The sequence below is a fragment of the Xenopus tropicalis genome, chromosome 6 (genome assembly GCF_000004195.4).
Source record: "Xenopus tropicalis strain Nigerian chromosome 6, UCB_Xtro_10.0, whole genome shotgun sequence".
Classification (NCBI taxonomy): domain Eukaryota; kingdom Metazoa; phylum Chordata; class Amphibia; order Anura; family Pipidae; genus Xenopus; species Xenopus tropicalis.
In genome coordinates, this window is record NC_030682.2 from 62646882 (window position 1) to 62672002 (window position 25121).

The following is a 25121-nucleotide window of genomic DNA, read 5'->3' on the forward strand; positions in this document are numbered from 1 at the left end:
AAATGTTTACTCAGAGCCGTAAGAGTGCTAATATTACTAAAGGACCCATTTAAATAATTAAAGAAGAAAAAAAGTTTGCAATCTGCAGTTCCTATTCATTTAACATTTGACAGTGTTTGGTGTGTACCTCCATATTGTATAACAGTGAAAAAATTGCGAAACGCGGGTGCCACATAGCTTTTTTGAAGTGATCGTGCCTTTTTTTATGCGAATGTGCCCTCGTTTAAAGCAGCCACACCAATTTTGTTTTTTTACATGATCGAAACAATTCCCCAATGGCGAAGTGCGGAGTTCTGTCGCAGATTTTTTCGGCAGGCATGGATTTGCAGCGGAATTCCGCATTTTGCCATTGGCGAATTGTTTCCCGAAACTTAAGCGGTCATATAAAAAAGCACAGTCATGTTGAAATGGGCGTGGCTGTGTCAAAAGAAGGCGTGGTTGCATAAAAAAAGTGTGGTCTCTGCACCACCCGCGTTTCACTAATTTTTCACTGTTACCGTTCGGTGAAGAGAAACGGGACTGATTCGCTCATCACTAAAGAAAACTCCTTAAAGTTCATCAGCTGATAAAAAGGTTCCCTTGCACTCTACAGTACTGTGCTTGCCACACACACCGAGGGAGCATTTGTGTGAGTTCAGTTTAGCATATATTTTAATGCACTGTGCTTTGTGTTAGCAAATTAGCCCTTATCTCTTGTGGCTTGGAAAGAAGGTTTAAAAAACTTTGCTTTTTCTACTTTTCATTAAAAATGTGTCAAGCGACAGCCAATAAATATTTCAATTGATATTTCTTCTTTCATGTACAGGTAGATTTGATATATTTCGAATATGCTTAAGGCATTGCTTGTACCAAAAATGTGGATATTTTAAAATGGCATAAATTGTGAATTAACATTTTTATTTTCATAAATAACAAGTTAGTTTTATTAAAGATGGGGATACTTGGGTCCCTAGAGAAAATCCAAATCCAATATTCATTCCACATTCCCCATACAATATAAACCACTTGATTTGGAAGAGAGATATCCAGTGGCGCCTTGGATTTTACCTTATCACACCTATTCCACAACCATGATGGAGGCAAATTGAAAAAAATAATTTTACTGCATGGTTGCACCATTAACTGCAGCCCAGAGATGTAACCACCATACTTCATGGTGCAGATCCACTGGGTACTTGACTCCTAGGTCACAAAATAATAAATACGCTGTGGCACTTACTTTTGCAAGGAGAAAAAAAGTTTTTATTTAGGGTCAATGGCCTTATCTTGCCCTTTTTCAAGTCTACCTGGCAGTAAAAATCACAAACCATTCAAACTCTACTAGGAGAGAGTGTGCTATTCCAGGACCAACCCCCCCCCCCCAATAAAAAACACTTTTTAATTACAAAAAGTTTTCTAATGCTAAAGTTATTGTATCTTAATGATTAACTTTCCTCTTCTTTTTTTCTACTCTTTTATGTTTTCAGATGTATTGATGTTCCATAATGAATGAATAAAGCATTAGCCTTTTTTATGTGTCCTAGGCATCTCTGCCATATTTATCCACCCTGAGTCCCTCATAAAGGCAGCATCCACTCTCCTGTAGTGCACTTCTGATCTTGGAGCAGTATGTGAGTGTGTAGATCAGAGAAGGCATACCACAGGCACACTATTCTACAGTTTTCAAATCAGAATAAGGCTCTGTTCTGACAGCATAAGCCTCTGGGCACCTGGCAAACCTCTAGTATAGAAGTAAGTTCCCAGCAAAATTTATGGTCACGTGCCAGAGTGGAGTTTTCAGTGATCTCTCCAGTGCTTCTTCACTTCTGCAGCACACAAACCTTCCCTGCACAACCTTTGCTAGTGTTACAGATGACTAGACTGACCCAGCTCTAAACCTGAAGTCAAGAGAGAAGAAACCCCCACGCCACAGCTTTTAAAAGTGTATGTCACCCGTGACAGCAATGAGGGAAAACATTTTTATTTTTTTTTAAATGGAGAAATGGCACAGTGGGCCACCCAAGTCAGTGAGCCCTGGGCAGATGCCCCTTTTGCCCATTTAGTAAAATGGCTCCGAAGGTTAATGAGACATTCCTATAAAGTGTCATTAATTTAAAAGCAAGCACTTTCCCTTTAAATGTACTCATAAAATGTATGATGGAAGTGCACAAAAATAAATAAAAACGAAAACATATAGTGCAATATGTCTTAAATAGCCATATCAAAGACCATTAGTGCAACGTGCAAACAAATGGATAATAAATAAAGTGTGCCTTGTGATGAATGTCCTCCACTGATTTAGTTTGGTAAGCTAGAACACTTACCAGACCAAAATTCCAACAAGCCAAAATATCCCAATAAAATGAATTTGATTAAAGCAATGAGTCCTCAAACGGTTAAAAATCAAGAGAGAGCAGAAATAGCATAATAACGTTTATTAAAGATAAAAACCCTGCACAATTCAGGCTACTCACAAAGTTGTGGAGTAAAAACAATTGTATCAGAAATAGTTCGACGCGTTTCGCATGATTACTGTCACGCTTCCTCAGGAGCCAAATAGGAGGACATTAATCACATGGCATACTTTATTTATCCATTTGTTTGCACGCTGCACTAATGGTCTTTAATATGGCTATTTAAGACATATTTTTTTCTTTTTTTTTTTATGCGCTTCCATCCCAAGTTTTATGAGTACGTTTGAAGCCTATTCAAAGGGAGTTGTTTTAAGAGGAGGCTGCAAGCAACACTTTCAACACGTAATAGAAGATTCATATTGACTACAGACCACCTATAGCACTGAGTATTCATTTTACACTTTCCCTTTAAATAATGCATGATTGTAATTGACTATATTTGAAAGTAAAAAAGATGACTATAGCAGACTAATATTAATGGAGCCTTTGTTTTTAAATGGTGCACTTTGACTAAAGGGACGATTTAGTAACAATCAAATTTAAGTTTGTTCAGAAGGAATAATTACATTTAAAATAAGTTAGAAGCTATCCTGCAAAGTCTAGCTGTCCTGAATTGCAGAAATGAGCTGATTCGGGGCACACGTGGGCACAGTACATCTGTCAGGAGCCTTGGGCATGCACACGGATTCCTCTTTCATTTCCCACCCCCTCCATCGTGTCACGTGACCTATACGACCATCACTACTGACTGACTACTTTCAAGCTCCTCTGCTTGCTTTTACTTTCAGTAAAAGTGAGTGAAGGAGCAGTTTGCAGAAAAAGCAGGTCTGCAACAATTTTAGTTTCATTTAAAAATAGAAAACGTTCATTTTTTTTGAATGTGCAGTAGCATTCACATGCTGAGGAAGTGATGCGGCTAAAACTTGTACTTGTTTAGAGAAAGAAGTAACAGCACTTACCATTGACGTGGCAATATGTCTAGAAGCCTGCACCACTGATATCTGAAACATAGATAAGGGCTGTGCTTCCCAAAAAGATTCTTGTATATCTGCAGCTAAAACTGCATTTTCAGCGCTTGCTGAAAATTCCGCCCTACTCCTCCTACATGTGCCTGCACCCAAATGAATGAGATACGCTCGGGTGCAGGCACATGTAGCCAATATACGCATAAAAAACGCAAGACAATGCAAAGTCCCACGTTTTTATCAAATAATTCAAAATAATTTTCTTTTTATCTATAATAATAATAATAATAATAATAATAATAATAATAATAATAATAATAATAATAATAATAATAATAATAAAACAACACCTTGTACTTGATGCCAGCTTAGCTGCATAAATCCATATTTGTGCAAAACAATCCTATTGGGTTTATTTGACATTTCAGTTTTTTTAGTAGACTTAAGATGTGGCGATTTCAAATTATGGAATCATTCCTTATCTGGAAAACCCCAGGTCCCGATGATACAGGGTCCCATACTGATACCACAAAAGGTAATTATTCAAAGGTTTAAGCTCTCCACTCCTGGTTTTCGTTTTTGAAAAGTCGGTAGATTCACTGAAAATAAATAAATAAATGTCATTGCGCTGTGTTCGAGGTTTTTATATGTTTTTATGCAACTGAGTTTTCCAGATTTAAGTTTTTTCATAAATAAACACACATACAAATTTGCTGATAAACAAACTGCAGCACTCCGATTCTGTGTAGAAAGTGTTTATTGTGCCAACAAACCACGCCTGGTTTGTTGGCACAATAAACACTTTGTACGTGGAATTGGAGTGCTGCAGTGAGTTAAAGTTGAACCTCAGCAGTGGGATCAGCAGCTTGCACCCAACACTACAACAAGCTCACGGTATAGTGAAGCATTATCCATTTTTTGAACACACATTCGAATTTGGTGACTTTTTGAGTTCTTTCTTTTTAACTAAAAAAAAACTAATTCTAATTATGATAAAAATGCCTCTCAGTATGGCAGTCATCATTTTTTAATTTTTAATATATTTTTTTTTATAAGATCATATGTTGTTTTTATTGAGTCTGTATTCAGTGCCCATTTGTTGAAACTCATAACAGTGGGATGATGAAAATGGTTAATAGGTTTCAGTTTTTCCTAATTTTAGCTATGAAGACTTTCCTTGGGCCAGGTTGGAGCTGCAGAGTGCCATTGATTCCTATGGGAGGCTTTCAAAATCATGCACAGAAGAGTCAAAGTCGGAAAGGTTTTCCCGCCGTTTACGATCGTTCGTTACGAAAAGTTTGTGACTTTAAGATCACCAATACAATATTATCGTGAGTATTCCCATTTTTTCATAAGCATTTTCGTGATATTTGCGATCATCAGAAATTATTGTATCTAATCCTAACTTTTCCCATTTCGGGATTCGAACTTGTACTTTGATGAATGTGCCCCAATGTGTGAACAAATCCATACTGTGCTATCTGGTTATACATGCAAATTACCAAATACTGTTCAGTTCATTTGGGTCAAGCAGTCCTGAGAGTAGCTGAGCAGAAGGTGTGGCTCCTCTGCTAATGCCTGATTCACCCACCCTGAAGGAGGGATCGGCAGATAAAATTGTCAGCATAATTCTGTCATGGGCAAAAAAGGTTTTAATACTTACTTTCAGTTAGAAACAGTTTATACAAACATTATAGGCATGCACCGGCTTCATGGTTTTTGGATTTGTATGAATACCAAATATAGGCATGGGACCAGGTTATCCAGAAAGCTTGGGACCTGGGTTTTATGGATAAGGAGTCTTTTCATAATTTGGGTCACCAGTACATCACTGTTTAGTAAACTTTAACGCAGCAAATATTCTGGCGCAAGAATATTCTCTGCGATAACCTGCAGAAAGTCATACACAATTTTAGCCTGGTTTAGTAAACGGATGCCTAGGTATCCACCTGCACAGAGATGGAGAGAGTACACTTTTACCTGGAAAGCTGCAACATGCACAGGAAGCAACCAAAGCCACTGGTATTGTGTGGTATAGTATCTGTAGCAAAATCATCTATAAAGAAATACAAAATTTGAATATACTGAAGTGAACACATAGTTTTTAGAAGTGCAATAACAATATAAACAGAACAGTGATGCTGGTCCTTTAAGGGAAATTGACAGAAAAGAAATGGAACAGGTTACGCAACATTGTTAAAAAAAAATCCATAAAAACAAAGATACCAGGAACAAAAAGCCCTACTGCAATTTCAAAAGTGTTGAATGCAAGTAAGCAATGAATACAAAGAATACAACTAATACAGATTTTGGATTGTGTGCTGTCAAACATGAAGCATCCTATTTATCAATGGCATTGAAGTCTTATCATTATTGAAAGGAATGAATCATTGTAAAACATACATTTTTTCACACCCTAGCAAGATATACAGTATTGAACTATCATCACACAAACTCTTTTCATATAACCAAACATCACATGATGTCCAACAAATGCGCTGCAACGAAAAGAAAATCTTCAGTCGTATTCTGCTCAAGTATTGTGACTGAAATGAAACAACCACCTGACAAGATGGAAGTGTATCTGAGAAACAAACCAAACAAACTCATGTTACGTATGTCAATATCCGCAATACAAAACATAATAAAGTAATGAAAAAAGAAAACTTTAACAACAAGTATGAAATCTAGAACTTTCCTTCTTACTCAAATAATGAACTACTGGAAAATACACAGAATTTCCAGTTAAATGTTTTGGATTTCACCTCATAGGTTTATATTACTGAGACAAATGTATTAAACCATGTAAAAAGATTCACTTCGTAAAAGATTCAGCCAAATAATGAACCGAATCCAAATCTGAATTTGCATATGTAAATAAGGATATGGAAGGGTGAAAGTGTGGCGTGCATCAAAACATTTTCTACTTCTGTGTTTAGGTGATTTTAAAGGAGAAAGAAAGGTAAAAACTAAGTAAGCTTTATCAGAAAGGTCTATGTAAATACAGCCATAAGCACTCACAGAAACGCTGCACTGAGTTCCCTCAAAAGATTTCTTGTGTATGTTTTCCTCTGCCAGAGACACACAGCTCTCTCCTCTGGCCTCTCTCCTGCTCCCCTCTCCCTCAAGAATGCTAAGAACTCACTCCCCCCCTCAGGAATGTAGATCTGAGCCAATCAGCAGGAAGCTTTCTCATTGTCTTACTTACTGAGCATGTACACCGGTCTTGCTCTTGGTAAAGGAGTGAGGCATTATCTGAACTTTCTTTACACAGCTCAGCGTTTTTTCTTCCTGTTTGGCTTCTGATCATCTGAACAGGTGAAATATGGAGAGACTTAAGGGCACTATTGAGACAACTTAAGGTATGCCTGCAGCTTGAGATTAACTCTTTATTAGCCTTTCCTTCTCATTTAAGGATTCGGATTTGGTTCGGCCAGGAGTGTGGATTTGTCTGAATCCTGCTGAAAAAGCCGAATCTTGGCCGAATCCCAAACTGAATCCTGGATTGGTGCATCCCTAATTGAAATGAATACTATGTATGGGTTTGCATAAATATTCATATTATTTTATATTTATCTTTGCATAGCTACATTTTTTACATAGTGAAAGAAAATGTAATTTAGCAACTGTTAAATATACATTAATCAACCCTTTTCTATGGTTAAAGCTGTTTTGTAAATGTATTTACAAACAATGCTTTTGATTTTCCACATTGCAGTACATGCTTCTTTGCAGGTTTGTCAGAACTAGCCGTGCAGAGAATAAAAATGAATAAAAATGACTCCTCAACTGACCCTTTGCCTTGAGCCAACCCACTGAACCCCATTGTTACATACCTAATGACACATCAGAAGACAGAGATGGGGTAAATTCACGTTTTCACGTTTTATCAAATAAATAGGACCTTGCCAGCCTAACACAAAGCAATATTCAAAGCCAGAATTCCACAAGAGATTGCTACTATGCTCTGCCGTTCCTCGCTGAAGACTTGAATTTACTTCTATAGTTGCCATTTGATATCAGCACTATGTCATTATATCCACCACTGATGATTAGATTGCCTCTACCTACAGAGAGGATGGCCCCAAACTCTGCTACCAGCAGGAGCTGCATCTCCCATCAAGAAGTTCAGCAGCCTTGTTGCCGGTCCTAAATCTGCAGTGTCTCTGTGATAGAAAATCCAAGCAGGCTGTCACGCAAGCAGTAGTAGCTTCTGTATCAATCAACCCACCGTGCAGTCAAAAGAAAGAACCTCCTTTCTTCCTCTTCTAAAATTTCCTGCGCAGTACTCTAGCAAGGTGCTACTACTGCTGTGACAAATAAAACTTAAAATACATTATTATATATCCACCCTTTGATCCAGAGGAAAGCAAAAAACCAGAGGAAGGCAAAAAACTAGAGGAAGGCAAAAAAACCCAACCTGCCAGTGCCAATTATGCCTCAAAAGGGAAATAAATCCTTCCTGACACCCAGGGCGATCAGAAACATTTCCTGGATGAAGCAATCATAGTTAATGTTAAGTAATACAATGCTGAATTTCAAATCTATACTGTACAGTATAAAGATACAGAAACTGCACTATAACAATACATTCAGAAAAACATCCACATTTCTACCTGCTGAGAAAATTAGGAAGTGAGTGCTCCTTTTCCTGACATCACATCTTTCTCTGCCCCCAGCCCAGCTTTCTCCCACCTTAATTCTTACCTTGTTACTTAATCACAGTTGCACCTGATTCTGACAATCTTTAAACAGAAACTGGTGTAATCTGACTGCTGGTCATTTGGTTCCCTTGTCATGCAGCCCCTGTGCTTATAGCTCCAAGGCTTTTGTTTATATGACTTTTGCATTTTCCATTAACTTTAAACTATCCTTACACAGTACTTTCATACATAATTGACATGTTTGTTTTCCCCACAATGCAGCATATTTTTGCAGAGTTCCAGCATCCAGCACACCAATGCTGATTACTGATTGCCAATAGGGGTTGCACAATAGCAGCAAATGTGTCAAAATGAAGCCAATTTTGCTTTCACTTTGACGTAACATGGTGTTTGGAGTGCATATTGATGCAAGTAACTTTAATCAATGGGGTTTTATATGACTGACTGTGGGACCTGTAACTGCACATGTGGAGTTCTCATTTAATAATGCTGTTTTTAAATCACTCATTATGAGTTCCAGAGGTATATAGAATCATCCATAACTGAAGCACCATTTATAGGTTGAATAGGCAGAGACATATAAGCAAGTAAGAGATCCAAGGGTTCTCCCTCTAAAATTATCCCTTCAAAGTACATACTAAATATTTTTTGGTATGGTAGTCATTAAAATGAATCATACCAGAGATAGATATAAATAAGAAAATACAAGGTTACGAAAATTACTGATCTAATTTACCCTGTGGGGGTAAAGAAGGATTTTTTCCCTTTCTTAGGCAAGTCAAGGTCAAACGTCTGTCCAAGTGGAACTTGCCTAACAATTGTGTGTTAATTATTTATAGGTTCTGTCATTCTTCTGCAGTAGTATTTCTTAGATGTCATATTCAAAACAGAATTTCATTAACAGAAATTCTCATAATCTCTGTGAAAGTTCTCATTCATTGAGCTCTCATTTATGTAGCAATAAGTCATCAACCAATCTTGCTGAATACTTTTCAATAGTCATCTTGACTGGCATTCTCAATTCAGAATGACTTGTACAAAGATCTTTCAGAAATTAAATACCCTGAGATGTTTCTCCAGTCAACATAATCTGTGTATTATAACCAGCATGGGGTCATGAGGTGTTGTATTAGAATTGGAGCAACATCCCAGGGTATTTAACAAGTTGATTTGATTTGTACAGTTGAATTGATGCAAAAAGTGTTACAGACTGACTGCATTTCCACTAACTGTAATATATTATACCATAATATCTAAATATTATGGTATCCTGTAAGTAGGGTTTACAAAATAAGTAAGCCTTTTATCATAAACGCCCCTAAAATGACCCTATACAGCCCCCTCCAAAAAAATACCTTTCTCCCGGCACACATTCTCATGCAGATAATGTTCCTTTTCATCATGTTATCATCTTTGTATTAGAAAAAAATGTTTTGCTCTCAAGCACTCCATATAAGGGTGGGTCTGCAAAGAATATTTAAACCAGTAAGGGGATTTGGTGCCAAAATATGCCCCAAGAAATCAGACACTAGCAAGAACTTAAGAATATGCTGGAAAGGCATCTAAAGACTTGTAAGTAAAGAGAGGAATTTTATGTTTATATTTGATTTGAAAACAGTTAGGTAAAATCCATTTCAACCAACAAGGTGGCACAAACCCTTAATACTGGCCTGTAGGGAGATTTTCATACAGTAAGGAAGTGCAAGAGCAAAGGGTTTCGTCTTTCGCATGATAACACCAAGAAGGCAAGACACTGCAGAGCCAGACTAGTTGGGAGGCTGTACTCTACTAGGACAAGTTAGGAGATCAATACCAGGTGCATCTCAGAGGAGATAAGACCTATGGCCCCGATGAGGAGTTAGTGTTTGAGATAGGACTGGCAATTGTGTGCCAGTTAAAGAACTGGAGCATTCAGGAGTAGATTATTGGCTACCTATGGAAGTTGCATTGAAACAGTATGGGAAAAGCTTGTGAGCTGTATGCTGTACACAACAGAGAGGTAGGGGAAAAGCTTTATTGGGAGAGGAGGCCTCCTCAATGGCTAATGGCAGTCATATTTGGCACTTCCCAAATATTTCACCCTACAAAGCAAATAATTCTAATTCGGAACTTTTTGGATAATGGGTTTCGGGATAAGGGGTCCAATACCTGTACTAAACTTTAAATGGATATTTTAACTCCAACCTGCCTCCACAGACTTCATAGTTCTTTTATTCCTTTGATTCTGTAACAGTCGAATGTTCCTGATACCTTTATTTCACCTTTTTCACACTGTATTATATTTTAATTCATTTAAGGGGCTCTTTATCAGTGTGAAACACAGATGCAAACTGGTATCTATACCTCTTTGGAAAGTCCCATATTGCTATTCTTTGCCTACTTTGGATCATTGGTTGCAGAAGCCTATTACCCTGCTATGTGTTCAATTTAAAAGGGTCTGTCCCAGTAAACTGATATTATTTGCATAACTAAAGAAAAATATAATTAATGCATATTGGAAAGCTGCTTAGAATTGAATTCTTTTCATCAGACAATAAAAGCTTTTGGTTGGCGAACCCCTTTAACCACAAACTATGTCTCGTCACCATAACCACATTCTTAAAGTTTGCAAGCAAACTGCTTGTTTAATAGCAGCCATACAGCTACAAATTCATGTAACCAACCCACAGATTGATTAATTTTATCTACTAGATCTCATCAGTGTAAAATAAGAGAAAAATATCTGAGTTATAGTATTTTGTTGACTTTAGATAAAACAAAACAATAAGCCTTGCACTGCAATTCAAAAGAGTATTTTTTTTATAGCAGAAGATACTCATACTCTTTTTCCTGCACATATTCCATTGCCTCAAAATCAATGTAAAATAAAAACCTTTTCAGGTTTTCTACGCCATATCTTCCAGTATTCCCATTTAGCTATTGATCTTTCTGCATTTAGATTCTGCATGTAAGGAAAAATAAGTTAAAATATGCAGTTTGCACAGGGAAATCTATGCAGACCAAGTTCAGATGTATTGCAGTAGTGTCCCATGTTTACTGTGGGCTGAAGATATTCCAGCACAGCTCTTAATAAATATCTAAATCAAATAGAAATGATTGTGGATTGGGAAGAGCACACATTTGCCAACTGTATCATCGCTCTCACACCCATTTCTACCCCACTCTAGCTCTTAAGGAAAATGTATGTATGCAACAACCCTTTTTTTTAGTACAATTATATTCTACATTAAAAGGTCCAAACAGTGCTTTGCACAGATATTCAAACCCTTAGATTTTGCCTTGTTACAACCTGGAAAAAATGGATTTAACTAGGATTTGATGTCTATGATCTACACAAAGCCATATTGTTATAGAAAAAGCCACACTATTTTCAAAATTATTTACATTTAATAAAATTGAAAAGTCTAGATTAAATTGCAACCAACTCCAGAAGAAATATAATTAGCTAAATGGGCTCTACCTGTGTGTCATTACAGTATAACATTATCTCAAACTAAATCCTGTACCCCTGTTTCTGGAAGCCCCCAGTGATTGTTAGAGAACATAGCTACACAAACTGCATCATGAATATCAAGGACTATTAAAACAAGTCTGGGATAAAGTTATGGAGATGAATACATCAAGTTCAGGTTATTAAAAACTAAGCAAAGAATTGAAAATACAATGGGGAACTGTTACATTTATTAATAAAACATGGAAATATTCTAACACATCATAGCAATCGAAACAGCTAAATGGTTTTAGTTGACTTGAAAAAAAAATAGACAATAAGCCTTGAACTGTACAATTCATGGAAAAATTTTATAAAGCAATGTATATTCACACTCCTCTTCATATAAATATTTAATTGTCTTAAAATCAATGTCAATTTTTTTTCAGTTTTATAATGCCAGTGTTATCCTTTAGTTATAAATATTAAGAAAATTTGCATCTTGAATAGAGAAGTCTATGCAAATGTGCTGCGGTAGTCTGCCATATTTAATTGTGGGCTCCAGATATTTCAGCACAGCCCATGATATATCTAATTTAATGTAACGTATAGGGGCAGTGAATAGACACTGTATTAACCAACCTATTAGATACTATCACCCTTGTATATCTAGGTAGTAACAAGTAAATTCCCCATAGTAACATACTATGCACAGGACTATTAGGCCAGGCCAGTACATAAGACTAATGTGTCTATTATAAGTGCCAGGATGCAGATATGGTACAATGAGCGCATACGAGAAGAGTCTGGCAGTTTGAGCCAGGACTGGCAGGCAGAAATTACAAGGACAGACCAAATAAGAACCTAGGCTACAGTCCAAATTACTGTCATACAGAGACAAGTATGGGGCAAATAATGATTACAGGGGCATTTTATTTAATTAGTGGCAGAATTTTACAAACCCCTATTAACACCTTTTGCAATATTTAACAACATGTGAACACAGTGATTGTTACACAGCATAGAAACACACACCCTCACCTTAAGCGTTTTCCTTCCTTGCAGTGTTTTGCGGTCGTTTCATAATTATAATATTGAAGACGGGAAGAATTCACTGCTCCCTTGATATTACATGCGTGAACATATTCATACATTTTTTTTAATAAACGAAAGAATAATTGCAAGGGCTTTGTGATCTGTGAGAGAAATCTCACTTCAATAGATAAAATAATAGCAGGTGGCAATATTCAAGTTTTTCTTTGGGTTAAAATATAAAATAAAGAGGTTTATTATGCTTCCTTTCATTTTCTTGGAAATCATGTACAGCACCCTTCACCCTGCCATCCCTTGTTTATTTGTACCTGCCCATCATTTTGTGACAGTTTTTTAAATCCTAGGCACCTGTATTTTTATGTATGTGTATATTTCCCTGTAATTGTGTGCAAGTCAAAGACACACAGTCTTTCATGCAAAGTTTATCACAATCCCTGATACACCCACAAATATTCCTTCACTCTCTTTAGAATATTACAAAGTACATATAGATTGTAAGCTCTACGGGGCAGGGACTCTTATTGCAACTGTACCTTGTATTTATTTGTAGTTATTGGTGTACTTTGTATTTATCCATTATCTTTAACCCCCTGTTTGTATTAATGTATTCTACTGTACAGCGCTGCGTACATAAGTAGCGCTTTATAAATAAAGATATACATACATACATACAAGTACTTGTTTTACAGTGTCCACTAAATATTATAAAAATCTCAGGGAAAAAGAAAACATTATTGCGAGAAAAAATTGTGATTACAAAAAACTTTCCCCCCTACAGTCTATATTAAATACTGCAGCCAGAATTCTCCTCCTCTCATCCAGTAGAGCTCAGGCCCTTCCCTTATCATGGCTTCCTATTAAACAAAGAATATCTTACAAACTCCTTCTCTTAACCTTCAAAGCCCTCCATTCGTCTGCTCCTCACTACATCTCTTCTCTTGTGTCTCCGTATGTTCCTGGTCGACTCCTTCGTTCCTCGCAGAGCAATCGTTTGGTTGCACCCCCCACTACTACTGCTGTTTCCCGCCTTAAGGCTGATGCCACATGTGGCGTTTTTCCGCTGCATTTTTTCTCGGCCTAAAAATGCCGCACAAGCCACACAGCCCCTGACTATGGTGTTTTTCAGCCTAGTACTGGTGACGTAGCAAATCCTGTTTCCATGGTGCTAATAGTGCGAAATAGCAAAAAACGCAGCGTATTTCCGCTAGGTCTGGCAGCTGCCTTTGTGTACACATAGGAATAGCTTGCTTTGCAAATACTGGCATATTTTGGCCAACGCTTGAAAAATCCGTGCTAAAGCATTTTTTGGCGTATTTCCGCATTGTGTGGTTTGCTTCGAGTCTTTTCAAGTTATTTCTATGGATTATGATATTGGGCGTTTTTCAGCCGTTGAGAAAATTAGAAAATACGCTGCGTAAAAACGCCTCGTGGGGCATCAGCCTAAACCTTTCTGCCTTGCTGCCCCTTACATTTGGAATGCCCTCCCTGATTTCCTCCGTAGAGAATCCTCCCTCAGTCTTTTTAAAACCAAACTAAAAGACTACCTTTTGGAGCACTCTCCCAGCACCTGACCAGGGAACTAGCACTTATATTGTAATGTCACCCACTGTGACCTACAGCACTTATATTTGCCTATTTGTGTCTGTAAGTTACCCTCCCATATAGATTGTAAGCTCTACGGGGCAGGGACCTCCATCCTCTTGTGTCTTTTACTCTTAACTTATTGCAACTGTACCTTGCATTTATTTGTGCTTATTGTAATACTTTGTATTTATCTATTTTAATACCCCCGTTTATATTAATGTATTCTACTGTACAGCGCTGCGTACATAAGTAGCGCTTTATAAATAAAGTTATACATACATACATACAAGTTTGTGTTGTTAAAAAAAAACTTGCCACCTAAAACATGGCAAGAGCAGGAATGATTATGTTTTTTTTCCCATGATCACATAAAAAGTTTACTATCATATTATCATCAGTGTACTTGCACATTTTAAGGGATTCCCCATTCTTTCCACCGAAGGGGCCATTTACTAACCATCGGATTTTTTTTGAACAGTACCTCAAACTGAGATCTGCTTAAACACAAGATCTGCTCATTTGGCAAAGTCGCTAAACAAGCATATAATTTCTCTATATGCCCACCCTAAGGTGGCCTATATCAAATTGATCTTATTGTTCAGCCCTTGGGCCCAATGATCGGATGACAATGACAGGATGCAGGTTGTTGGGGGTGTGGCCAATAAGCCCCTCAACCTAAAACCTGCCTGATCTACAAATGCCCTGTACATGGGCCAATAAGCTGTATATTGCCTTTAAAGTATGCCAATTATGGAAAGATCTCTTATCTGAAAACCTTCAGGTCCTAGGCATTGGATAATAGATTCTATGCCTGCACCAGCAAGGGTTACAATTCTAAAATGTACTAATGAACACTCAGTATTAGCAATAAAAGTAAAAAATAATCAGGCACCGAAGTATGTTTCAAAAAATATACCATTCTCAAGTGGATTCCTCTTTTGATAGGGCTCATATTTGTGATGTGATGCACTTTTGGGTTACTATATTGATTTGTCATAAAGGAGTAGTTTTTCAAACAAATCTTTTTGTTTGATTTTTTTTTTTACCTCTACCTTGCTAATACACTGATATTATACAGTACCATAGTCACACAACTCTTAAGTCTACCCCTAGAATGTCACACAGTTCCCAGCTCTCTCGCACAGTGCCACTATACATTGATAGTGTAACACAGACCAAATTCCTGGTGTACCCACAGATCCCATGGAATATTACATACTGTGCACCCAAAGCCTGACAGTTACAGATGCTCCATTTACTTAATGGCAGGTAGAAGGGGGGGAAAATGATATATAGACAGACTCATGTATGATAGATGATAGATAGCTAAATAGACAAATAGATGATAATAGAATACATACTAAACTATATACTGTACAATAATTAAAAATAAAGAAAAATATAGGTTTGCAGAAAGCAAATGCATTTCTACCAGCGTTGCCTGGCTATATGAGTTAAAAGCGAGCGGTACCTAGCAGCATATATGTAATGTACATTAGGGGAGCAAGCCATTATTGGAAACATGCAGCTGAAATGTAAAGTATGTGCCTTATTACAATTGTCTGCTAGGAGAGAGCATGTGGCTATCATTTTTTTCATTACAGATTTCTGTCAGAGATGATGAGTAGGTACAGCTTGAAGAGGGACATGTATTGCTGCTAAAATAAAGCTGCTCAAAAAGCATATGCCTCAGTCAGCCAGTGGTGGAGCAAGAACACTGAGCTCATATTCCTTTTCACCAGGTGAACACTTCTTTCCTGTGCTCTGTCAGGGAAAAGCTGTGCCTAGCCAGACATCGCAATGCAAGTTAGTTTTGCTGAAGCCAGTGATTTTTCCAATACCAGCTCAGGAACACTGAATTTAACTCTGACCAATTGCACATCAGCAAATTCCTCTGCAGATATAGAAGAAGAATATGCATGGGAATCTTTTTATACATCATTTAAGGTATGTCATGTGTTTGCTTAATGTAATACATTAACAGAACTTTTGTTCACTATGCCTTTTCAGGCATTGTGTAGCAGTCACATTATGATATAGTATTTAAAATTTTACCTTACTAGATTGTTTTTTTTAAAAGAATGTATTAACTAAAAAGAAACAAATGGACATAGACAAAACGTTATAAAAATGTACATTAGATTAATTAACATGCAGATTGTCATGTACTTTATGAAAAATTATATAGCACTCCAAGGGAACTTTAATTACCTTTATACAATATTCTAGGTTATGATTAGCAGAATGTAATGCACATTAACTGCAGTCAAAATTCCACACATTGCTATTATACACTATATAGGGAAGGCTTGGTTATGAATATGGTTTGTTCTGTTTTGTGTATCAAGAGAGCATTATAAAATTGTTACATAGAAAACACTGTGGAATATATTGGTACTGTATAAATATGTTTTAATTAAAAATAATATGACTACTTTGTTGACTACATGACTACAGGTTTATCAGTCTAAAACCACTGATAATGAATCATCTGATGACAGGCAGCCACCTATGCCACACACATCTTGCTGTCCATGCTGATAACTGTATAATGCATTAATACCACTCATTTATGTTCTGAAAGATATCACAATGTAAAAATGAAGTGCAAGAGGAAAAGGAGGCAGGGTTTAGATATACCTTTGAAGAATAATGCAGTACTCACTGATATACAGTGTGTAAGTAACTTAGCTGTGTTCACAAACACATAATAATAGAAGATAATAAACACAATAAGAAAAAAACACAATACTGATGTAGGCGGTTGAAGGATCACAGAGTTTGCATTGGCTAATGTTATGTTTTCTCTGAAATTTTCGCAAGTTTGAGTTTAAAAGAGAATGCAACCCTCCACCATTTATATATATACACTCACCACCCACATATAGTTTAAGAGTGCCAAACTAACATCAAAAAAGTATATATTTGCACTAGATTATGGTTAGCAGGCTTCTGATGTCACTGAAAACCACTTTTTTTTTGCAGCTTTATTTCTTGACCCTAAAGGGAGGTGGATAGGAGTTTGATGTCAGCTGTACTATTCAGAAAACAATTAGTTTCAGCTCCGATAATGGGTGCGCAGTGAGAATAGAGTGGTAGGAAAAGAATAATTGTTACTATTATTATTACTATTATAATTGTTATAATGCCCTTCACACTATTTATATAACTATACAGGGATTTGGTTCTTGTTCTTGTTGAGTGGAGGAAGTTGCCAAGACTCTGTCTTGTCATTGATTTAGATATACTCCAGGTTTTTTGCCTTGATCTTTCAGATTATTTAAGGCAGGTACAACTATTTCATATTGAAACTAAAAAAATTAAAAAAAAAAAACATTTTCTAGCCATACCTTATTTTAAATGCTATTTTGCAATTTTTGGTTCTTTGTGTTTAGCACTGCTGCCTTGCAGCGATAAGGTCCTGAGTTCAGTTTTGACATGGGCACTATCTGCAATGAGATTTGTGCATATTCTCTTCTTGTCTGTGTGACTTTGGTTTGAGTGCTCTTGTGTCATCCCACTCTCTAAAATGCATAGGCAGGCTAGATTTAATGAACCCAAATGTGTTGGGTGAATGCTCAAGGGATTACAGGCTCCATTGGGTTAGAGCAGGGGTCCCCAAACATTTTTACCCATAAGCTACATATAGATGTAAAAAGAGTTGGGGAGCAACATGATCATGAGAAAAGTTCCTGGGGTACCAGATAAGGACTGTTTTGGCTATTTGGTTGTCCCTATGTGGACTGGCAGCCTACATGAGCTTCTTTTTACCAATACACCTGTTTTATGACACCAAAACTTGCCTCTAAGCCAGGAATTCAAAAATACTATAAGCACCTGTTTGAGGCCACTGGGAGCAACATCCAAGGGGTTGGTGAGTAACATGTTGCTCCTGAGCCACTGGTTGGGGATCACTGGGTTAGGGACTTATATAAATGACAAACAATCTTCGCACAAAGATGGCTAAAATTTTGGTACAAAGAAAATATGTAAATCAAAATATTTTTTGTAAAAAATAATACTTTTCACACTTCTCTTATTTTATATTTAACTAAATACACAAAAGGACTCATTTACAATGTGCCAATGCAATTGTGATCACACAAAAGTTTGCCACTGTAATGCAAATTGACACAATTCTCTAAAGGTGCTTGAACCCAAAGCTGCTCCTTACATTTGAGCATTTCGGCACCAAGCATCATTGAGCCCCAGTAATCTGTTGGAATGAATGCTGTGCAGTGGTGCAACTGATGCAGGGGAAGCTTGGAGCTACACTTGCACCCAAAATTGCACATTGCAGATTCAGACAGGGTTACAATTAATTAATACTGACTGATATGTGTATGTATTTCAAAATCATATACAGTTTAATAAACAGTCCCTTGAGGCAGTAAAGTAAAATCAATGTATGCTTATTGGTTACAACACAGGCATCTAATAGATAAAACCTACATAAACTTACACTGATTTTACTTCCCTGCCTTGATGGACTGCTCATTTAGAGTGTCTGCCTACATGTATACGGATGATGTAGAGCAGGGATCCCCAACCTATACCTGTGAGCCACATTCAAATGGAAAAAGTTTTGGAGAGCAACACAAGCATGAAAAAAGTTCCTGGATGTGCCAATGAGAGCTATAATTGGCTATTTGATATTCCCTACGTTGAGTGGCAGCCTACATAAGGCTCTGTTTGGCAATTACACTGGGTTTTTATGTAACTAAAGCTTGCCTCCTAACCAGAAATTAAAAAAATAAGCACCTGCTTTGAGGCCACTGGGAGCAACATTCAAAGGGTTGACGAGCAACATGTTTCTCACTAACCACTGGTTGGGGATCACTGATGTAGAGGAAGAAACTAACATGGCTGTAAATTGATATGTGGTTTGACTCAATATATATATATATATATATATATATATATAAAATTAGAAAGAATATGCCGCACACTCAGGTCTTAGATGCAAAAAACAAAAAATTTTTTATTTGGATCAAGGACTGACGTTTCGGCCACACAAGCAGCCTTTCTCAAAGTGCAGATGTGGCAATCAAACCCCCCTGATAAACCCAGCAGTGGCAAGCCTTGATGACATCATAGAGTGGGTGTGTCTAAACACCAGACACTGTACAGACACAATTTGAATAAAACAATTACAAAGGAAACCAAAAATGAGTAGAAAGTGCAAGAGAAGTGAATCACCCTGTGTAAAAGGAGCGGGAAATCCCAGTGAAATAAATAAAATGCAACAAGTGTGCAAAGAAAGGGCGCTTGAATCACTGTGTGGCTGAACTGCAACTCCCAGTACCCGCTCTGATTCGAAGGACGCTGTGGTAATTTGTATATGTTTGTCCATACTGTTAAGTAATACGCTCAAACACATAGGTAGGCTGGCGGCTTGGGGCACAAGGAAGCGATAAGAGCACCGTAAGCACAATATTGTGCTGCAGAGGGTGGCAATGTATCAAGAAAGGGAACCATGTAGTTCACATAGCGCTCCTCAGAGCGTCTAAGTATACTTATACCTCGGCATATAGCGGAGTGTACTGACATGAGTGTCATAATTGGCGCTGTGAGACAGTGCTCATTAGCGGTTTGTTGAGGTGCCTGCGGCTAGCTGCGTGCATGACTCCTGGTCATGCACGCAGCTAGCCGCAGGCACCTCAACAAACCGCTAATGAGCACTGTCTCACAGCGCCAATTATGACACTCATGTCAGTACACTCCGCTATATGCCGAGGTATAAGTATACTTAGACGCTCTGAGGAGCGCTATGTGAACTACATGGTTCCCTTTCTTGATACATTGCCACCCTCTGCAGCACAATATTGTGCTTACGGTGCTCTTATCGCTTCCTTGTGCCCCAAGCCGCCAGCCTACCTATGTGTTTGAGCGTATTACTTAACAGTATGGACAAACATATACAAATTACCACAGCGTCCTTCGAATCAGAGCGGGTACTGGGAGTTGCAGTTCAGCCACACAGTGATTCAAGCGCCCTTTCTTTGCACACTTGTTGCATTTTATTTATTTCACTGGGATTTCCCGCTCCTTTTACACAGGGTGATTCACTTCTCTTGCACTTTCTACTCATTTTTGGTTTCCTTTGTAATTGTTTTATTCAAATTGTGTCTGTACAGTGTCTGGTGTTTAGACACACCCACTCTATGATGTCATCAAGGCTTGCCACTGCTGGGTTTATCAGGGGGGTTTGATTGCCACATCTGCACTTTGAGAAAGGCTGCTTGTGTGGCCGAAACGTCAGTCCTTGATCCAAATAAAAAATTTTTTGTTTTTTGCATCTAAGACCTGAGTGTGCGGCATATTCTTTCTAATTTTGTATGCTCACTTTATACTGCACCCAGGCAAATTATTACTTCATTATACGTGAGTGCCTGTTTTCACCTGTTTATATATATATATATATATATATATATATGTATATGCTAAAATAGAGTTGTTTATTTTAAAAAAAGTTAGTTTACCTTCAAAGATTTCTGCAATGACAGTTTTATCTCTGAAAGTCTGTAAAGATAAAATATAAATCTGCTTTCATTTTAGATACAAGACTCTAATCACAGCAAAATGTATTAAAGGCAGAATGTGATTGTAACTGTTATTGTGGTCTATGTATTCAAGAGTGGGAAGCATGTTAAAAAAAAAAAATTCTGGTTTGTGACTTGATAATGTTTTTATGAGTCAGTATTTGGTGCTAGAATATGTGTATTCTGGGGATGAATCAAATCCAGTATTTTTGTTTTCAGATAAATGCTGAATCCTGCTCAGATCCCCCTCAAAAGATTAGTCAGATTGCTGACGTGTATCTGAATCTGAGTTTGCATATACATCTGTGTTGTGAAAATTTGCAGAGGGAAAAATATGACCAATGTCCCATTGTACTATTGCTCTAAGTATGAGAAAGAGCCTGCCCCCTCCCTCCTACCTCTAAGGTTGAAATAGTAGCTGCCCTCTTTGCACTCAACTATATCAATTTATGGAGAGTTTTAGCAAAGCTTTTTGTTTGTTAGTCTTAGTTCATTAGTTATTAAGAAGGCTAATTTTTGTGTCGTTGCCCCCAGCTTTAGTGATGATGAGCAAATCGAAAAATTTGCAAAAAGCATTTGTTGAGAGATTTTTTTGACACCCGCGCTTTTTTTGCCACGACCGCACCCAATTTGATGTGACCGTACTCAATTTGACACGCAACAAAAAAAATCAGTGTGACGAATTTTTCCGCGGCGAATTTTCACGGAAGTTTCTCGAAACAATTCACCAATGTCGAAATGCGGACCCAGCTTTTTTAACAGTCCCTAAACAGTTTATAAAGAAAAATGTAATATTGCACTGACCCTCGCCCTGCCCACCAATTTGTCTTTTCTTTTTATTTATTATAAATATGTTATGCTGTGTGTGCAGCATGGCTCCAAGGGGCAGATATATAAACATTCGGATTTTTGTGGTTTTAGAGTTTTTAAACTCTAAATTAAACTAATTTCCACAAAATACATTAATGTCTAGTCATTTATTTAAAGATCCCAATTGAAAAAGTAAGAATAAAAAAGAGGTGGCAAAAACTGCAACTTTTTGGTATTGTCACACAAATGCATGTGTCAAAAAAAACCCTAAAGCCTATAAAATCATGAAGCAAAGACAGATCTTCCATTTGTAAAAAGTGCACCTGCCATTGACTTCTACATGTTCTATAGACATAGTATAGACATACTCTATACATGTTGGAAAAACAAGTAGGTTTATATTTGTCAAGACAAAAAACATTTACAGTCACAGATGATAGCCACAAACCAAGAAAATAGTTAATTAAGAAAACCCTGGACAAAAATGTAACAACTCAAAGGGGTGCAAAATCACTCCCTCATACTGCACCCACAGCTTCTGGCAGTAGCTTGTACCTGCTTTTGCACCTTGCCCCATCATATGTAAACAAGCCATTTAATAAAGCATATGCTTTAAAGATCAGTACAACTTGTGCAAAAATTTACTAGAAAAACTCTAACCAGGGAAGATTCCTCACAAAATCATACTATTAGAACAAATTAACAGTTCTGCTTTGTACTGAAAAAAAAACAGTATTAACAGGGCATTGTATTTCTTTATTTATATAGCACAAGTGTATACAGTGCTTTAGAAGGCGAGAACACAATCAAGGGTACAGTTACTATAAATTAAACAAGGACAATACCATATAAAGCTAAGATGAGCTCCTTGTCCTGAACTGCTATTAATCGATGAAAAAAAACAGCTTTCACACTATTAGGCAGCAGCACTAAAAAAAAAAATCAAGCACTCCAAAAGAAATTGGCAGCTTTCCTTGTCACATAGTCTAAAGTAATGTGATTTTAAGGGTATGGATTTGGTTTAGCTAGAAAATTGGAATCATCTGGGATTCTGTGCATCCCCTACTTGTAGTGTGTTTATTTATTATCCTTGAAGATCAATTTAGGGATCAAAACAGTAGAGTACTAAGGTGATATTTTTCTCTGATATTTTTATTTCCCAAGGTTCCTTGCAGCTTTCTAGGCTTGTGCATGTGCAGTATATTAAAATCAGAAAACATTGTCATTGTGCATATACATGGGTCTGAGAGTGTAAAGAAGCCACAATGGAGTTTTGAAATATAAATAAGGTGGCAGTGTAAAGTAAGAAAGACATATCCATGTATTTTTTTAAAAAAAATAGTACAATGGGCCAGGGAAAAAGGTTAGTGATTTAACACACTGTTGGGTGCCTAACCATGTGGCCAATGTATTACCCTTTCCTTGTACTTTAAAAGCAAGTCCTCATGCATTCAGGTTGAATGTGATAATGGTATTGTAAATTATTTAGAGAAGCAACCAATTTCCTCCCAATACCTAAAATAAAGAATATAGGTACAGCTGTATAACATTATTCTTAAAAATATACACTTTAAAATGCATATTGGCTGTTAGAAAAGACTACAGACACCACAGTTGGAAATCACATCACAGATAACAGGGATTGCTTTTTTTCAAAAGCATTCATAGGATCCTATTCAGGATTAAAAGTAGAGATAGATCAGTCAATGAATCTAAGGACATTAGAGTGCCACTTGACTTAAAATAGAAACAAGCATGTCACTTGTTATTCAGTTTAAATATATTCCAGTCATATTCCCTCACACATATGCACTTACTGAAACACTTGCCTTCTTACATGCTTATACATAACAATATTAACCCACATGTATGAACACTATCTGTCCTATATAGTATGCATGCATTCATTCATTCATTCAGATGAAGAGGAAGGGATCTTTACAGACCTAGCACATTGGAAAACCCTGAAAAACAAGGACACATTTAATGCAAACCACTTAGCAGAAAAATGGTCTCATTCTTGTTTTTATTTTACTATTATAAAGATGCAGGATGAAAGTGTGGCACATTAAAAAAAATATATATTTTGGTTGCAAGGAATGCTGAAAAACAAATGTGCTTAATCAGATTGTGTAGGGTACCTGGGGGCACTCGCCGTTTCTGGCCGCCAGGTCCCGAAGTGGAGCAGGCACGAGGCGCGCCCTTCTGTGCATGCGCGCGCCTGTCACAGCGCCGGCGAATACGCGCGCGCGCCGTAATGACACGTAATGATGGAGGCGTGCTCGGGGACGCGCATCCGACGCTCTGCGCATGCGCAGAAGTGCGCCAGAGGCCTAGGATCACTGCTAAGTGATCTTTTCTATTGGAAAACACCAAGCCTTATTTTCTGCTGCCAAGATTCTGATTTTTGACCCGGCCTGACTTGACTTTGAACCCTTGCTGCCTGTACTGACCCTCTGCCTGCCTGACTTCGCTCCTGCTTTCTGACGCTCCGGTTCGGCACTCCTGCCACTCCTCCACTAGGCCCAGTCCTGTTTCCACCCTCAGCGGCTGTCGCCTCAGTGGGAGGTGTAGGAGAGGTCCTTCCCCTACGAATTTCTCTAACGACTCTCCGTGGTCCTGATAGATTGTTTCCTCAATTTATGCAACTGAGGAGGCAGAGTTACAGGACCACTGTACTCTGTACACTTTTGAGTGTTTAGAGAACTTAGTTAAACTTAAGGCCACTTTTCTGATTTTCTCAGACTCCCTTTGTTCAGGTATGGTACCTATGGATTGGAGGACAGCTGATGTACAGTAATTCCAATATTCAAATAGGGGGTTATGATCTTAGCCTTTTAATTACAGACTGGTGCATCTGGCATCTGTTGTGGGCAAGCTATGTAAAGGTTTGTTAAGGTATCAAACTCAAGATTATGTTCTGGAGAATAACATTAATAGTAATAATCAACATGGTTTTATGAAGGATAGATTATGTCAACTGAATTAAATAGTTTTTATACTGAGGTAAGTAGGAACTTGGACTGTGGGGTTGTGGTATATGTGGTGTGCTTGGATTTACTGAAATTAACTCTAACACAAAGTTGATTCAGGGACTGGTGCCATTTCCCTATTGAAATCAGGATGGGATTTCTCCCACTTGGAGGCAAATTGGAGAGGCTGCAGATTTGGGTTTTTGTGCCGTCTCCTGGATGTTTTTCAACCTTGTCTACTATGTTACTGTTACTATGTATGTTTCCTACAGACTCATATGATTTTGGATATACCCTTTTAAGTATTTATTTACAATTTCATGCAAACATTTTTTTTACTTTTATTAATGTTGGTTATAAAATAGTAGTGTTAATAAACTAAATATTGCTAATAATACATGCATTAATACAGTTTTAAATGGAAGCTTTATACTTTCATTTCCAATTGACTACAATTAAGGGTAAGTGTTTAAACAAAAAAGTGTCCTAGGGACCCATCAGCTGACCTTACTATAACTTAACTGACTGAGTGACTTTGTCATAATCATATGAATATGGCCTTTTTTTGTTGAAGTAGATTGGGTAAATTATTAGTTTTGTACCTGGGCTAACCGAGTCTACGTTTAATTAAACAATTGGAAAAACAAGTAGGTTTATATTTGTTAAGACAAAAAACATTCACAGTCACAGATGATAGCCACAAACCAA

At 37.3% G+C, this 25121-nt stretch overlaps 1 protein-coding gene across 2 annotated transcripts in view; it reads left to right on the forward strand.

The window, feature by feature from the left end:
• The first annotated feature begins 15701 nt into the window (after positions 1–15701).
• The window catches only part of npsr1 (neuropeptide S receptor 1), an 82036-nt gene continuing 72616 nt past the window's right edge, over positions 15702–25121 (forward strand). The window contains exon 1 of one of the 2 annotated variants that reach the window (XM_031904469.1): positions 15702–16036. In XM_031904469.1, coding sequence (XP_031760329.1) covers positions 15890–16036 — 147 coding nt within the window. In that variant the 5' untranslated portion in view covers positions 15702–15889. The remainder of the gene's footprint in view (positions 16037–25121) is intronic. The other variant, XM_031904468.1, reaches the window with a different exon arrangement.